The sequence below is a fragment of the Branchiostoma lanceolatum genome, chromosome 7 (genome assembly GCF_035083965.1).
Source record: "Branchiostoma lanceolatum isolate klBraLanc5 chromosome 7, klBraLanc5.hap2, whole genome shotgun sequence".
Taxonomy (NCBI): domain Eukaryota; kingdom Metazoa; phylum Chordata; class Leptocardii; order Amphioxiformes; family Branchiostomatidae; genus Branchiostoma; species Branchiostoma lanceolatum.
This window is the reverse complement of record NC_089728.1, coordinates 8,637,773-8,654,667: the sequence shown is the minus strand read 5'-3', so window position 1 is coordinate 8,654,667 and position 16,895 is coordinate 8,637,773. Positions and strand designations below refer to the sequence as shown.

At 40.3% G+C, this 16,895-nt stretch overlaps 3 protein-coding genes across 16 annotated transcripts; 1 reads left to right on the top strand and 2 right to left on the bottom strand.

Annotated features, from left to right (window-relative positions):
• Nucleotides 1-280: 280 nt before the first annotated feature.
• On the bottom strand, nt 281-6,192 carry LOC136439028 (trimeric intracellular cation channel type B-A-like). 2 transcript variants are annotated; one of them, XM_066434151.1, is made up of 5 exons: nt 5,809-6,192; nt 5,000-5,156; nt 3,478-3,662; nt 2,700-2,787; nt 281-2,153 (listed from the first exon to the last, which is right to left on the bottom strand). In XM_066434151.1, exons 1-5 carry the CDS (start codon nt 5,942-5,944, stop codon nt 1,922-1,924), a joined length of 798 nt encoding a protein of 265 aa, XP_066290248.1. In that variant the 5' UTR covers nt 5,945-6,192; the 3' UTR covers nt 281-1,921. The 2 variants fall into 2 exon arrangements, with proteins under 2 accessions (XP_066290248.1, XP_066290247.1); XM_066434150.1 differs by lacking the exon at nt 3,478-3,662 and adding an exon at nt 4,241-4,425 and having other exon boundaries at nt 5,809-6,185.
• A 673-nt stretch (nt 6,193-6,865) lies between these two features.
• On the bottom strand, nt 6,866-8,963 carry LOC136439023 (golgin-45-like). The gene has a single exon (XM_066434130.1). The coding sequence runs from the start codon at nt 8,800-8,802 to the stop codon at nt 7,402-7,404; it is 1,401 nt and encodes a 466-aa protein (XP_066290227.1). The 5' UTR covers nt 8,803-8,963; the 3' UTR covers nt 6,866-7,401.
• Nucleotides 8,964-9,000: 37 nt separating this feature from the next.
• LOC136439025 (IST1 homolog) lies at nt 9,001-16,805 on the top strand. Of its 13 annotated transcripts, none has more exons than XM_066434131.1 (13): nt 9,001-9,134; nt 9,888-9,979; nt 10,898-10,974; nt 11,292-11,395; nt 11,569-11,656; nt 11,942-12,025; nt 12,318-12,431; nt 12,566-12,733; nt 13,412-13,513; nt 14,219-14,248; nt 14,530-14,580; nt 15,094-15,159; nt 15,681-16,805. In XM_066434131.1, exons 1-13 carry the CDS (start codon nt 9,043-9,045, stop codon nt 15,948-15,950), a joined length of 1,338 nt encoding a protein of 445 aa, XP_066290228.1. In that variant the 5' UTR covers nt 9,001-9,042; the 3' UTR covers nt 15,951-16,805. The 13 variants fall into 13 exon arrangements, with proteins under 13 accessions (XP_066290228.1, XP_066290229.1, XP_066290230.1 ...); XM_066434137.1 differs by having other exon boundaries at nt 9,107-9,222; XM_066434139.1 differs by lacking the exon at nt 9,001-9,134 and adding an exon at nt 9,399-9,422.
• The last annotated feature ends 90 nt before the right edge of the window (nt 16,806-16,895 follow it).

Sequence of the window (16,895 nt, the reverse complement as noted above, 5' to 3'; positions counted from 1 at the left end):
GAGACTCTGATGATCAGGACTTCTACCAATTGTTGCATGTTATTCCCTTAAGAGACAGCCAGAACTTTTCATCTTCAATTCATGTCACTTTTTTGATCAATAGATAGACTTGAAATGTATGATTCATAAATGCAAAACCACCCTAACAGTGTCATTCCTAGCATCCTGTTCAGAGGATGACTCCAATCGCGTCAGATCGCGGTCTCTAACATCTCCTATTCCCAGGTTAATGATAATGCAGCTTTTTGCACACAATGGATGGTCATGACAATAATAGGAGTATGCAGAGAAAATGTTTATTGCTGTCTCATGGTATATCAAAGTTACCGGCGATGTACAAATATCACTAGTACTATGGCAAAAATTCATACATTTCACTTAGAATCCACACATTGTATTAAAGCTATGTTGCTAACAAATGCCCCAGCACATCCTTTGTTCTATTAAATACATACTATAGGAAGTTTGTAATTATTTCCCTGTGGGTCTTATAGAGGCAAATGAAACCTACCGTGAAATCACTATGGCACCACTACAAGTAGCTGTTTGTTTCTGGTATTTGGGGGGAAAGCACACTTACACTTCCATTATGTGGAGAAAAAAATGTGAAAAAGCATATGTCCCCCATGGCACATGTTCCCAATGTACAAATGGATTGAAAAGAAGTAAAAAGTGTGCAGTTGCCATTATCTTCTAATCTTATAACAATTCCACATATGTATGTAGGCATGCAAGTCACTGAATTTTGGACACGAGTTTTTGGAGAGGTCCTTCAAGTAAATGGGTTAGCACACAGAGATATAGGATAGCAAACAGAGATAAAGACCTATGAACGAAAGAAGCTATCTACTAAAATACGTAATAGACTACAGTCAAACCTGTACATAAGGTCCACCTGCATGGCCAATGTGACCATTTTTTGGTGGTCCCTTAGATAATTTTCACATTGACACAAGCATTAAGATTCCTGTCTATAGTGACCACCTGTCCACATAGACCAGATTTTATTTGTCCCCTGAGTGGTCTTCTTTCAATCTGAAGTTAATGCAGGGAGTCTAAACAGCTATAGATCTATAATCAGTGCCGAATATGGCTGTATGAACGTTATTTCACGGATGAAATCATTACAATTTCAGTCTTTTGTATAGACAACACTCAACAGATGGAGAGCAATGATTTGACACATCACTGCAGACACAGCTGTGGACACACACCATGACAAACAAACAAACACACAGACTGAAAACACTGTACTCCATTTTCACAAAAGTTACAATGCCCACATCCTAGAAACAAGTTAACAGAAAATTGAGAGGATGCTGTGAGCCATACTAACAGTGTATAAGTACATATACATGTCCATGTCAGCCCTTCATAAAACAACCACAATTGAGAAGATACATTGTACTGTCATCAAACTGTGGAACAATATAGCACAAATCTTTGCCAGATTGGGTTAAAACATTTGGAAATGTTCATAATGCTTCATCAAAATAATTTGGCAATCTGTTTTGGAGAGTTTGAGCTTATAAATCGGAAAGGTTGCAACATCAATAGCTATATTAAAAAGACAACAATTGTACTCATTTCATTCCTTATTGCTTCTAACACTCGCTGCTGTCTACCTTGAAAAATTTCAAACATCAGTATGGCACACCAGAGTGACATAATGTCCTAATTTGACACTAATTTGAAGATTTTGAGGTGCCAAACACGACTTTGGTTTAAACTTTTGTACACAAATATACTTTATCCCTTCCTGATTCGAACAGCATTCAGTGCTGACTGGATCTATCTCTACACAATCTCCCTTTGAAAAAACAGTCACCAAAATTATACATTTTCATCATTACATTTGTTGTTTGACTTTGTTACCTTGAGCCACTTTGGTTCCAAAAATACAAAGTTTCAGATTTTATGTCTACTCCTTCTTCTTCTTCTCTGCTGCCATGACCTCTGCCCTACCAAATATGGGCATACACAGAACGTTCTCTATTGGCTTGAAGGGGTCGCCAACGTTTGTGAGAGTCAAGGTGACCTTGACAGCGACCATGACGATGCCGGTGAGAAGGAGAAGCTGGTCCTGGTTGATTGGCAGTACCCCAGTGGGCAGGGTGAACAGGATAGCAGATATAAGGCACTCCTTCAACACACTGGAAAGATGAAACAAAATGATTGCTGTGAATTCATTCACTTTTGCTTTGGTTTTATTTCGTAGTAATTTTAATTCACGGTCGAAACAATTCTGTCTTACATTTGGACAACGCTTTTTCATGGTGTCATAAATTTGCAGTGGAGAGGTCACTGCAAAAATAAAACCACCGTGAATGTTTCAAGACTTACAGTATGCTAAATCTTTACTACATGAAAGCCCCACATCTTGTGTCAGTCTATGCTGTAATGATATGACAATTTCAATCATTCTAGTAAACCAGTCATGGAACTGACAAGGACTTTTGGGTAAATATTTATCAATTTAAACAATGTAACGTTACTGGCTATTCCTGATAAAGGACCAAAAATTGTTTTCAATGATTTTTTTAAAGGGAAGATATTCTCATTTCTAAGTAATCCAGTGACACCTAGAGTTTCCATTAGAATTGTTTTTTCCACATTCCATTCAACCCCAATCTTTCAAGACACTGACAAGACATTAAAAATTGAAGATAGTGATTTACAAAATATGCGTTGATACTCACACTGTTGGGTGAAGAATCTGATTTGTCTCTGGCGACCATTTCCCTCTGACCAGCCGTTGGAAGTTCAACATGAAGCCACTACCCGCACCTGTACATTACAACAAGCAACAACACTCATATTCAATGGTGATGCCACACTGGACAAGTACATAAATTCTTCTTGGCCTTGTTGTTGTCTGTCAAAAAGAACTTATGTAAGGCAAGCCAAAGTTGGCAAAAATTGCAATATTTCAAAACACTGCAAGGAGGCACTACTTGTCTTAGTGGGGGATTAGTATGTTACTCACACTGCAATGATCACATTCACACAACGAGCGGTAATACTACAGTAACTCCAACCAAACATCAGCAGCAAATCTTGATCAATCAAAACAATATTGTACGTCTTTAACTTTGATCATCTCTTTCAAGCAGAAATGACAGGAAAAAAATTACAAAAAAGGGCAAACAATATTCAGGTAAAAAAAAGTAGTGCATTGTTGGAATCTTGTGGGGGACTGGAAAGCCCTAGAATCAAAGATTTATTCCTCCTTTCTGTAAACCTTTGTGAAAGAGGCAGCTCTTGATTATTCAGCACACACACACACACACACACACACACACACACACACACACACACACACACACACACTTTAAACACTAACCTAGTGGTTAGTTAATCATGCCTAAAACAAAGAAAAACATAAAGGCAACTCAGGAACGAATTGTCTGTGGGAGGGTAATCAGCAACAAGCAGTGCACGTTCCAAGCCTACTTTGTGAAGTATTAGGCCCCTTACCTTTGACACAAGCAATGACAACATGTGCTACATAGCCATGAGGATGGACCTTAGCTGCCGTTGCTATACCATCAGGCACCTTGTGTGCCCGGCGGATTTCCTTGAGACTGACGACGACAAGTTTTATTGGTAGGAAAGTCACCGCCTTGTGGAACAGGTCGAATGGAGCATAAAACTCAAGGTACCTGGTAAAAACACAGTGGATAAAAGAGAAGGCATGAGACAGGTTCCATTGGTGATGGAATGTTTCCTTCTGTTCCCTTGTATTCAACTGGTGGCAGTTGCTGTGGATGTAAAGGTAACAGGTTAATCAATGTTAAATGGGACCACCTTGAAAGCTACAAACTTCATCCAAAATGGAATTTGTTTGTTCACAGAGCACAATCTAATGGTAATACAGTACGGACAGGACATCTCGGTTAGCGCTGCACATGTCTTTCGGAAGGGACGTAAAATGGGGATCCTTTGTTTGAGGTCCTTTGTTAAGGGGAGGGGGTAGCAACCCCTCCCTGTGAAAATATACCCTGCTGCAGAAACAGCAAGGAAACTTGCTGACCTATGTGCCACTAGGCTCTACAAGGTGAACAACAGCAAACAACAACAGTTGTCTACTGGTTTTCCATATCATTTTTCTGGGAGTTCAGAAAAAATCATGCATTGACGATGACAAGATGTATTTCGACTCTGAGATGCTTTCAACATCAAATTCAATTCTGGATGAAGAAGTAGCACTGTAGATAGTCCCTGCTGATGACCGACTTACCACGCACAATGCCAATGCAAATTTGCACTATGATGCCAGAGGAATACACCTTCCGCGCGTTAAGGACTCCTCCCAGTATCGTATGTGAACGATGAAGCTCCTTCACACAGTAAACAAGCATCAGTACCGGTGGGAAAGTCACCACCTTGTGAAAGACATCAAATGGTGCATAAAACACCACGTACCTGTGGAAATAGAAAATATACCTGAAACGTCAACACACTTGGGTAAACACCAACACACTCACCTTCATTGTGGGAATGTTAGCAAATACCATCCTCTTTCTTAGAAAAAGTATACTACGGTGTTGTATTGAACAGGATGGTGTAGTGGTGAACGATATGGCTAGATTTCAAACTTTAACATCAGAATAATGCCAAAAATGTGTTAACATGTTATGAATTTACCTCAAAAAGTGGGTCATTCATTGTCAATATAATGAGAAATGTTTCACTTATGGATTAAAAGAATTCATTCCGAAAATAGAATTTTCAAGAGCAAGTACAAATAACCTGTCTCACCCCCATTTAACTATCAATTACTAACATAATTCCACCAGGGTACATAATGCCGCCAACCTAAAAAGATACATCCAAATAGATCTCCAACCCAACGTTCCCCAGTATAATCTACTCCTGTATATCTAAACTGTGCATACCTGGGGAGTGCTGCACTAAAGATCTCTCAAACCTACTGTTTTTCAGATTTATGTAACCTGGCAGATTAATGGTAATTAACATTGCATGAAGTGCAACTTACCAGATTGCAGAAGCCAGCAGAACGTTTGGAGTCTTGCTGAGTGGACCTATCAATGGTAACCCCAGGAGGAGGCTGCTGATGAACCCCCCTGCTGAACACATCAACATGCAGCACACCCAGTTGGCCAGGGGGTGCTTCCTGGACAGGGTCAGCCCTCCTAGGGGAGCATATAAACACACACCAGTTAGTGTATGCATGGAGGTTGAAGAGAGGGAGGACATAACATTGTATAGAGTAGTGACAACTGTTGTTGTTTCATAATATGGTGCATATAATCATAAAGAATGTATTGGAATTTCGATTTCCAATCAACCAAGTCACTCATATACATGTTACATGCATAACGTTATATCTATATTTCTGAGGGACAAACAAAATCACTGAAATTTTTTTTTTTTAATTTTTGAAATATAACTCATGTGACCTTTCTGGGGTTTTTGTTCAATTCAATATAACCGCTACCAGGTCTATTGTAAACATCATGCAAAAAAGGTGGGCGTTACCCCTATATTATTTCCATTCACGTCGCAAAAGATTAGCTGACATACAGTAGAGCTCTCGATATCGATTATCAATTGCCTTTATCTCCACTTGCTGATATATATTTGTTATCAGTGTGCATACGTGTATTACAGCCTTTAGTGGGCATAGTTACGTTTGTATTTGACCTCTCTTGACCCCAAAAGTAACGTTTACCTGCACCTCGTTGAAATGCGCGCTGAGACAAAATGGCGGAAGTAGATAGCCAACAGTTGCCACGTTTACCATTTAGCAAGTTTTAAACGATTGTAAAACTGCAGCTACGTTACCTGAATCCGACCTGACGGCTTGGCACATCAGTATGTAGTGGGCGATCTCGAATAACGGGAACATGGACAAAGAGGCGAACGCCTCGGCTAGATCGTCCAGCCCGAACGAAAACGCGCCCAAATCCGGCCCTTCCATGGCTACAGTAGTCTGGATCGCCCCTCCCTTACGCCTGCTTCTCCACTAGTTTGAAGTATGGTTGGTGTTCCCGCCTAGCCCGCAAATAGCTCGCATTCGTGGGAGCTCAACTTACGTCTCGCACCAGCCAAGCCTGCTCCTACAACCGACTGACTTCTCTGCGAAGCCGATCATTTGTATCGTGTGTCAGTGTTTGTGTTGCGGGATCCTACAACCTCATTGGTGGGCTGTCTATAAATGGGCGTGGCGCGTGCCAACGCTGAAATTTGGGGCACACAGAATGACATTGACTGATGTACTAGTACATGTATATACTCATCGTGATTATTACACCGATCAGAATGAAATGGTATTTCACAGCTACGGTGCCGATAGACGACTAGATAAAGTCTTAAATGCTGACCCATGTTACCGGTAGCCATTTTCCTACACATCAGGTAAGGCAAATTGCAAAGCTAAAGAAGTGGGGGCATGACAGGGGAAGTGATTCAAACTGGCCCATACCAGTAGTTATGTAGTCAAAGTCAAGGGAAGCACACTGGCAAACATGTATAACATCAGTGAGCAGCCATTGAAGACTTAATTTGAAAATTAATTTTACATTGGTCTTTTAGGGATACTCACTAGAAATAAAACTTTATTTGCATAATACTCCATGATCATGATTGAGCCAGCCAGGCCTTAAACCAAGGAGCTTTAAACCTCCTTGCTTAAACACACATATTCATGGTCCCAAGACCCAAGGAGCATCCAAGGATCCCCGGAGGAAAAACACTCACATCACCTGAATATCTTTGAGTTTGAAGACTTAACTTCAAAGTAAGAGAGAATAATCAAATTACTCATTGTCTTCACAAAGCGTTATGACAAACACGCCTTAAATTCATTCACACACATAATTAAAATTGAACACAGACACAATGAATGGAGAAAATTGTATTGTATTCCCGCAACTTGTTACAAGGTGGAAAGGATATTCCATGAACATTAATATTCAATGGCTGTCTAATACTAATAGGAACAATATCACTGTCACATCATGTTGGTAATTGGTCTAGCTCTAAAGTCTACCTCTCCTTCAATGATGAATAAGAAGCAATCACAGTGAAGAAACCTTTCCCTATTCAATGGGGTTGACAAACCTGACTATATCATAATCATATACAAAAGTTGATGGTTTCCATGGTAAACTTTCACAACAGCAGAAGGCCAAGAAAAGCAATGATTTTAAAAAAAAATTACAAGTACATGTGGCATACTGCATATTCCTCTTAATACTGACAAACATGGCCAACTCCCCTTTAATAAATAAAAACAGAAGAGAACTTACGTACAATACAATAAACAAAAGCTAATTTTCCAGCACATGAAATTTACTGTGGCTACCTTATGACCTGCTGAGTGCTGACTGTTTCTACATGCACATTTTGTAATGACACAAACTTGTTCCCAATGGCTCAGACTACTTTGATTTCCCCCTTGCACTTGTCGCAACAGTTGACAGTGATCTCTTCATATTTATGCTGGGGGTGGAAGCGGCCACTCATCTTCCCAACTGGAGCCGCACTTTCTGGGCTGGGCAACTGGAGGTCAAAGTTCATATTCAGCACCTGTGCCGCAGCAGCCTCTGCAGTAGTTAGACCAATGCCACTTTCTACTGTTTCCTGATTTGCAGAGTTCATTGGCTTTATGTTCCCTAGCAGCTGTGCAGATACAGCCGACACCAGCCTGTGGTTGGCTTGAACCAGTTCCTTCATGTTCCTTGGGTTTGCGGCCTGTTGAAGTGGTTGTGGCTTTCCCCATCTTAGAGCCTTTACTAGTTGGTCCAGCAGCCTGTATGTCTCCACCATCTCCTTCCTGATGGGCACTCTCTCCTGCATGATATCGTCAATGGCTTCCTGCGCTTTTCCGAACTGTTGGTAGATGGCGTTCCTCAGGTCGATCAGCTGGCTGACCTGGGTCCTGCTCCCCAGGAACTTGCTCCTCCACACGTCGCACTGGATGGACAGCCTTTCCACTTCCTCTGACAGGTCTGCGTGCTGTTGTACAACATTGTCGTGGTCCACTGAGAGCTGTGCCTTTTCCCTGGCCATTCTCTCAAATTGATACTGCAAGTCGCTGCCCACTGATGCAACAAGCAGCTTCTTCAGCTCCTTGTTTACTTCACTTTGTATTCCAAGCTCGACTTCTGATGTACTTCTGTTCATCTCAGAGGTCAGGTTCCCAGACATCTCTGACTGCAAATGTTCTTCATCGTCAGTGCACTGTACACCGATACTACTTCTCTGCACTGGTGGTATGGCTATTGCTGTACTCAAAGGTACTAGCGGATTAGCCGATCTGGCTATGGTGATGTCAACTGGAGCATTGTTGAAGTCATCGGGAACTGATATGACTGTGGCCTGTTGGGATGAAAACATGGAGTTCGGTGTAGGTTGAACCCGTGTCTGAAAATTATGGGCATCTTGTGATGGATTAGAGTAGCTGAAGTCATGATATGAAGATGCTCTGTGGTTTAGATGTGGCTCTACTTGAACGTGATGATCAACATTCACCTGTAAAGCTTTAGCTTTCTGTTGTGCAGACAGTCTCCCTTGCTGAGCAGCTCCACTTCCACGTTCTTCCATGGCTTTAAACTGGGTAATTTTGGCACTGCTGAGGGGAACGTCGTTGAGTTTCGGCTTCTGAAACCCTTGAACTTGGCCGAAAATCCTCGTCTCGCTCCTGGTTCTGCTGAGCTGAGACCGTCTCATGGCGTTGAGTGTCGAGTCGTTCCCACCGCCATGTGTCCTTGCCTTCTTGTTGTTCTGGGATGAATGAGCCTGTGGCTTCACAAACGCAAACGGTGCCGAATCCATCCTTTCGGCAGCCCAACTCGCGCGGGTTCACTGTCACTGAAACGGAACGTTTACTTCCTTCTCCACGCCGGATGACAGTTCACGCAGTGACTCGGTTGGTAAAGGAAACGTCAGCGTTTGCGTGCGTCATACGTGCCACGACATAAACGCCGCCATTTTCAAAATATTATGTCGAACGTTGGTGCGAGACCAGTCTGTTCCAAATATAGCAAATGACGTTTCAGTCATGTGACTCATGTGATGCTGACTGCGCCAGATGACGCATGCGCACTACGGAAACCGGAAATAGACTCAGAGCAGCAGAAGTGCAGTACAAAAACACACAGAAACAGGTGAGTTTTACAGTCTAGATAACTTTGATAGAAACAAGTCGTGCGCTTGCATTGGTTCTTTGGAACTTAGAGGAACCAGGGACTAAAGGTAAGGTGCTGTCACACAGAACGAGGACCATTTGCTGGCTGTATAGTACCCATAAAAATAATCGATGTTTTTAGAACGTTAGCTTGCTCCCTTGGAATTTTTGCTTGCCTTTAGAAGTTCAGCTGATCATGACTCACAACAGCACGGGTTTGCTGATCAGCAGTGATACCTGTACCTGGTACTGCAGTAGCTACCTAAAGGTGTATGAACATTCAATACTTTATACTATGGGACCTTTAAGTTAGCAGGTTGGTTGCTGTGTTGCTTGGACTTTGCAAGGAGGTTATATAGACTATATATTAAACCTCCTTGGGCCTTGATGGATGACTGTTTGATACATAATTTGAAAAATTATAGGTTTAGCAAATCAAGTATAACGTTATGTACAGGCTAGAAATGTATTTCAAATAGATACACAGGACGTGTAAAAGTATGGATTGATTTTACTGTAATTTCACATGACTTGTATACTTGTGCATTGCATATATGTCGTAATGATCTTGCATCGTTTCCATACAGCAATATATGACAGTGTTGAACAAATGATGGTTAATAGCTCTATATTGACTTGTTGAGATGCATGTATCTATCAGGAGCTACTTGATGACAGAGCCTCTTTTGATAATGTTTAAAGATTGTTTTGTATTACCTGTGTAACGTTACAGCACAATGTTTGGCACCGGATTCAGAGGAAACAAGCTGAAGACAAATCTCCGCTTGTGCGTCAACCGCTTAAAGCTGTTGGAGAAAAAGAAAAGCAAGTATATTTTCCAAAGTTTCACATAAGTGACAATGTTACTACTACTGCAGTATCTCTGTTTAAAAACAATGTGCCAGATTAGCTTCATTAAATGTACATAGACTGAATGCATGTCATTCCAGGGCTCGAAATTCTTTTTTGGAAATAGGTGCGCTGGTGCACCCAACCAAAAAAATAAGGTGCACAGAAAAAAATTTGGGTGCACCAGTTCACATAAAATGAAGTTGAATGTCAACAAAACAAAGTTTGACTCTACTGCCTCTCTTAAGAATTCAATCTGTAATGCTATATGGATTTCAAATTTCAACCAAGCAATACATCAAATTAAGTACAAGAAAAGGTTATATTGCTTTTTTTTCATACTTACATTTCTAGGATATTCTGTATGCTAGTGTACAAGAGAACCGTTACCCTATAGAGTACAAAAATATCTAGGTGCACCAGTGCACCCACAGTCAAAAATTAGGTGTACAACTCCAATTTTGGGTGCACACGGGTGCACATGCACCCACTATTTCGAGCCCTGCATTCTAAGTGTAAATTGCACTGTAATGGTATCTCCTTACATGAAAGATAGAGTGGTTGTTTTTTCACATAACTAAATTAGCCTGGACTCCAGCCTTATTAGCTTCCGTCAATATTGGCAAGGAGCGGAGCTTGGGTAGCGGACGGAAGCTAATAAGGCTGGACTCCAGGCTATGACTAAATGTCTTAATGTCATATAACTAAATGTCTTAATAATTACAACTTACTTGTAGTACTGTATTATGTACAGATAACTCATCTTTCTTTTCAACAGTTTTGCCTTTTTGGAGAGTGGAAATGAAGTCTGCAAGTATGGATCATAAAATGTCTAGGAAATATACTTATTTACACTTATCTTTAACAAATGCTGTTTTCTTTTCATCCAATTAGCTGAACTTGCGCAGAAGGCCCGCAAGGAGATAGCTGAGTACCTGGCCAATGGGAAAGATGAAAGAGCCAGGATAAGGGTGGGTAGTTGATCATGATTGATAAAAACTGGTTGGCATAAAAGTTCATCTGAGTTGGTAAAATACCTAATGAGAAATAAACTATTCTCCAACTCAAAAAATTTCACTCACTGGAATTTTTGACCGAATCACTCGGTCTTCATCAGCTATTTGACCCAAGTGCTGTGGGCACGTGATTACTAGTTTTGTAAAGATTTCTTCCTGAAACAGCTGCCTGGAATTTGTGTGTTGTTTTCCTTTCTATTGTATGTATAGACACTAAATATATACCTTACTAATTTATGTGATTGACATGTTATTCACTTATCTGTCACCAGGTGGAGCACATTATCCGAGAAGATTACCTAGTCGAGGCTATGGAGTTGATCGAGATGTACTGTGATCTGCTTCTTGCCCGATTTGGTCTTATCGAGAGCATGAAGTAAGTAGTGTTTTACACTCACAGAAACTACATTGAGAAGGATGCTGTGGTGCCCTCTGCATTTGGCAGTAGTTAAAAGCAGTCTGACATTGAGTTTTCAATTTCCAAACTGAATTAATTGCTATCATATTTAGGTATAGCTAAAGCTCACTAGTCTATCATCTTGTTTTCAGAACTGTAGAGCAAGGTCTTCAGGAAGCAGTGTCTACACTGATCTGGGCAGCCCCTCGCATGAGCACAGAAGTCCAAGAGTTGAAAGTGGTGAGGATGTTAAAACCATGTACTACTAGTATTCTTTGATATGACTGTAAAACACGATGCTGTGTAAAATGTCAGTTTATATGAAATACACTTAAACAGTGACTACAAAACATTTGCAAGCTAGTGCAATAGTACTTGAAAACGCACTTCACAGATTTTCCTTTAAATGATATAATGTCCTTGAAATGACTGAGTAAATGAGCAGACCAAAACAGTTGTCACAATGGTTTGCAACAAGTTCTATTGCACAAGCTGATAAAGATATCTTTCAATGCTGACTTACAGGTCTCTGATCAACTGTGTGCAAAGTATGGCAAGGAGTTTGGGAAGCTGTGTCGTAGCAATGAGATTGCTAGTGTCAACGAAAGGGTAAGTCTAACCAATGAGATCACCTGTTAAACTTTTAATCAATGGTATTGTAAAACTATTTTGAAAGGTTTATTCTTTTGATGTATATTCAGTTATGAAGACAACAGTATTGTTTATATCAGTCTAATATTGAAGTTAACTGGCAGGTAACTACCACATCTAGTAGTTATCTTCATTGATAACCTTCCACATTCTTGTCTGAAAGAAATGCTCAGCTCGACTGTCATCTGTGAGTGTGAAATGTGAAAAAAATTCAATAACTGTTGCTGTTGTGTGATTATTGTTATCACAGTTGATGCACAAGATGAGTGAGCAGGCCCCGCCCCGTATCCTGGTAGAACGGTACCTTATTGAGATTGCAAAGGCCAACAACGTTCCGTTTGAGCCTGACCCTACTGTTATGATGGTGAGTATATGTTGGTTTGTTTGAGCCTTTGTTTATTCATTTAACTCCAATCAGCCTAAATGCCTCTTTTGGAAGGATTTTGTATTGTATTGTGATTATCTTCTATTGAATGGCTGTTTTGTTTTCGGCTTCAGGATGCAGAAATCCCCATGTCAGCGGATGACCTACTGCTGATAGACATCAACGACAAGAGGGGGCCAGGTGGTTCTGGAGGCGGCGGCGGTGGTGGTGGGGGCATGCCTGCACCCCCCCTCCCTGCACAGGGCCCTGCCCCCCAGCCGTTCAACTATCCACCCCCACAGGTATTTCTGTCATTGAGTATTCAAGTGTAGTGCCCACTAGTGGATTCTGAGCTTGTTACTAATGTTAGATAATGCGTCTATCTTTATTTTCCCATAGGCAAAACTATCATTTCATCTTTTTGAATAAAGCTAGCAGTCAATTTGCACTTCAGAAATGTTGATGTTTGAAATCATACATAAGTTGCATTTATGCTACTGTGCTATTACATAAAAGCAACCTCTAATAATAGGGAAAGTTAAGATAGATGCATGAGCAAGTATATCATGCATAGTACAACTTAGAATGGCTTCCAAGGAGATCTACATATTTGGTGATGGTTGAGGCAGGGCTACCCCATAAGCTAACATGTCCATGACTCCACTCAACCCCTCCATGGTTTCATCAAGTTGTGAAGGAATGGGGGAAAACAAAAACGTTTTATGAAACATTCTTCAATTACAGGGCACCATTCTTTTACACTAATGGCTATACACAGTACAAATGTATTTACAAAGAGAAATATACTTTTGTGTCACATTGTGTTCGACTGCTTATCTTGTGGTCTCAATTATCATAGACTTCATGTCAAGAATGAAGATTCATGTACAATTAAGGTTATGATGAAAATAGGAAAACCCTTACACACCTTCACCCAACTTGATGAGACCCTAACACATGTAATGTAATGATGAATACAGGGTCCTAGGATGACACCAGATGACTACCAAGCCTATCAGAAGGAGATTGAGGCTGCTGGCAGGCTGGCAGGGCCCTCAGGCGGCCTTCCCCAGGCACCACAGGTGTGGAGAACGTTAGCAGGGATTTGGGTGCAGCAGAGCTTAGTGGGCACAGTAGTAGCATATTAACACTAACCAGTTTTCTTATTTTCTCCCCTCCTCATTTCAACCCTTTGCTTTTACTGTAAATGTGTTTCAGTTTGTGGTTAAAACGATGGGGTAGGGGGGCAGACAGAACAAGCATTTTCACAGTGTTTTTTTAAGTTTGCAGGGAAGAGGCCAACTGCAAAAACTGCGAACATAAAACCACCACAAACTTAAATGTATTTACAGTATATGACAGCTTCCCTTCACCACTAGCAGACATCATTAAGGTTTCCCAGAGATGCATAGAACAGAATATCTGCAACCCTGTAGATAAAGTGGCAAAGGCGTTATCTGTCAATCATTTTTTGTGTGCTCATTATTGATAGAAATGTGTGTTCAATTTCAACATGGGACAATTTACATATCAAAAACTGTGATCCAACCGCTGAAAGTAACATCAGTTGTGAATCGTTTGCATACAACAAGTACAAAATCATCAACTCAATATTAACAATGCAAGTCTTAATCTGAATGGTCTAATCAACATAGTCAATGATGCTCATTGGTTTGCAATTTGTAGAATAAACTGAGTCAAATGTTGAAATGTCCCTTATTATGTTAAGTACAGGGTGTATTGCATTGAATGTCTTTCTAACAGCACTACTCCATTTATTGTACAAGCCTGGCTTGCTATATGGAGACCTGTCCCAGGTAGACCCATATCTAGATCTCTAAATCACATAGGAAGAACTCATTTGGCTCAAATATGTGATTTACTTTAAAAAATACACATGTAGTACAGGTGCATCAATTTGAATTGCACTGCTGAATTTTTTGTTGCAGCCAATGATACAAAATACCCTTTCAAGCATAGATGTATCAATGTATCTTCAGCACTTTACATCACAAGCCTTCCCTACTGCTAGAACTTAGAGCTCACCCTTTGTAACCCACCCACCAACTAACTGCCTCCCTCCCCACCACTACCACAGGGCACAACAAACCTGCCCTACCCACCAACCATACCTGGACAGCAAGGCGGTGTAAGTTTTGCTGCCTAGACTAAAGAAAGATGCATGGAATATGGTAGATGGTGGTCAGTAACGCGTGGAAACAAATGTTCAAGTGGGACATGCTAATGTTGATGTTTGGCATGTAATAATGATATTTTATTTTTGTTGTTTGAACATCATTCTAAATTTCTCTTATGATGCAGACTTCACTACAACTATTGACTGTTTTATTATTTTGGCCTATTTATCCATTGGGGGTATCCATTTAACCCAGCTTTAATTGTTGCCAAACGAGTTTTAGTCAGTACATAATCATTAGTTTTGCCCAAAATTCACAAATTCTTTCATCACACTTTTCATTGTGTGTGCATGTTTTGCTCCCCCACAAACACATGCATGTGGCCCAGCTAACCTTATCACAATGTTATTGTCTACCATCTACTGTTGTGTGTGTGTGTGTGCACTTGTTAGTATGTTGCTTAGAACCATAGTGCATGGCTTGCTCTATCACCATAGTGACATATACAGTGCTATGTCTCACAGGCGCCTAGTGCCAAGCAGCCTCCTCCACTCCCCACCCAACCACCTGTCGGCAAACCTTCCACACCTGTAAGTCCATAGTACGCTGTGAAGTGCTTGAAGTGGTGGATGTTTTTTTTTTACATTTTTCTGAATCATGCTTAAAGTGGTGGAGGTTTTTTTTAACATTTTTCTGAATCATTTTAGATATAGAGGAATAAAATTGAATCTTTACTACTGGATTAATACATTTGTAAACTCAGAAATTTCAAGCGCCCGTCTGGCTGCTTTTTAATCATTTTCAATGAAAGCTTTTTTTCAATCAATTTTAGATAGAGGTATAGATACTCATAATCAATTGGCCTTGGCTAATGCATTGTTTTTTTATACCTCTAATCAAGGACATACAAATGTATAATGTCCTTGCTCAAAACAAAGCTTCTCACATCATATCAAAGCATTTTACAGTTGCTTCATCATCATGCTTATGTGCTCAATGTGGTACAACTGCAACTATTAAATCAGCTTGAGAAAAGCAGCAACTCTTAATCTTTTCTAAGTTTGAGAAAATGTTACATTTAGATGTAGAACTTGTTACCTTCTTTCTTCAGGCACCACCATACAACACAGTGGCCAACGATCCTGCGTATCCACCACCGAATGCTGCCGCGTACATTCCACCAGCCAACCCGAACATGCCCATGCCACCTGCACCTAGTGCTCCACCCACGAACATGGACAGTCTACCGGACTTACCGTGTGTCCCGTCAAACAGCTTCCCCAATCCGGGGAACACGATTGGTGGCGCGTCTGCCGGGGGTGACGATGTAGACTTTGATGATCTAACGCGTAGGTTTGAGGAGTTGAAAAACAAGAAGTAAATTGGCAAGCTCGCAATAAAGACCTGAGAAATCTGTCAGTCAGAAGAGATTCTTATACGCAAAGCTAAAGCAAATTTGTACAGAATGTAGACAACAATGTTTTTCAGCGTACACGCATTATACAATACAAATGTATTATGTAAGCAAATACAGCTATGTGTAGTTAGTTTTGATATGATCTTTGATATAGTATGGTGGGTTCTATCATGGCATTGCTATTGAATAGGTTTAGGTTGCTGGAAATTAAAGAATTTGCATTGTTTTTCAAAAGTACTGGAATATAGGGATGATATACTACATGTAATTGAGCTGGTAGGCATAAGTTGGCAGATGTAGAAAGTTGGAATAAGCCACTGTTTTTTGTACAGGAAGACAATTTACTGTTAAGATAGTGTGTTTACATTATGCCTGTAACTAGTGTAAGATGCAGATGCTAAATACAGTTACATGTTTTTCAGCATTGAACTATCCAGTCCCTGGGAATAAAACATTGATTGTGGTGATTGTAATATTTACCTTTTGTGTAAGTAAAATAGGGTGAAAAGTAACTGCACATGTATTATTGTTCAATGGGTACCATATCCTCTACATGTTTGGATTTCCACTTGTACAAAATATTTGCTACCCTTCTTTTAGAGATTGATATATTTTGCTTCTATAATCTGAACAAAATTGAAACAAGAATGTACTGTTTTGTGTGTGTTTCATTTTCAGTAGTATCTTGTGCAGATATTGTGTAGATAACTACTGTTAGGTACAGATTATTTTGTATTCCCCAATTGGTGATGTAAGGCTCAAGCTCTCTTTAAATGATATATATTGCACAGAAGGCAATGAATTGAAAGTTGCACCCAACCTAGTGATGATTTCTGGTGACAAAATGTGGGAAATACATGTAACATTGCACCAGGCACACTTAGCAACTGATTTGCACTATTTATGTAA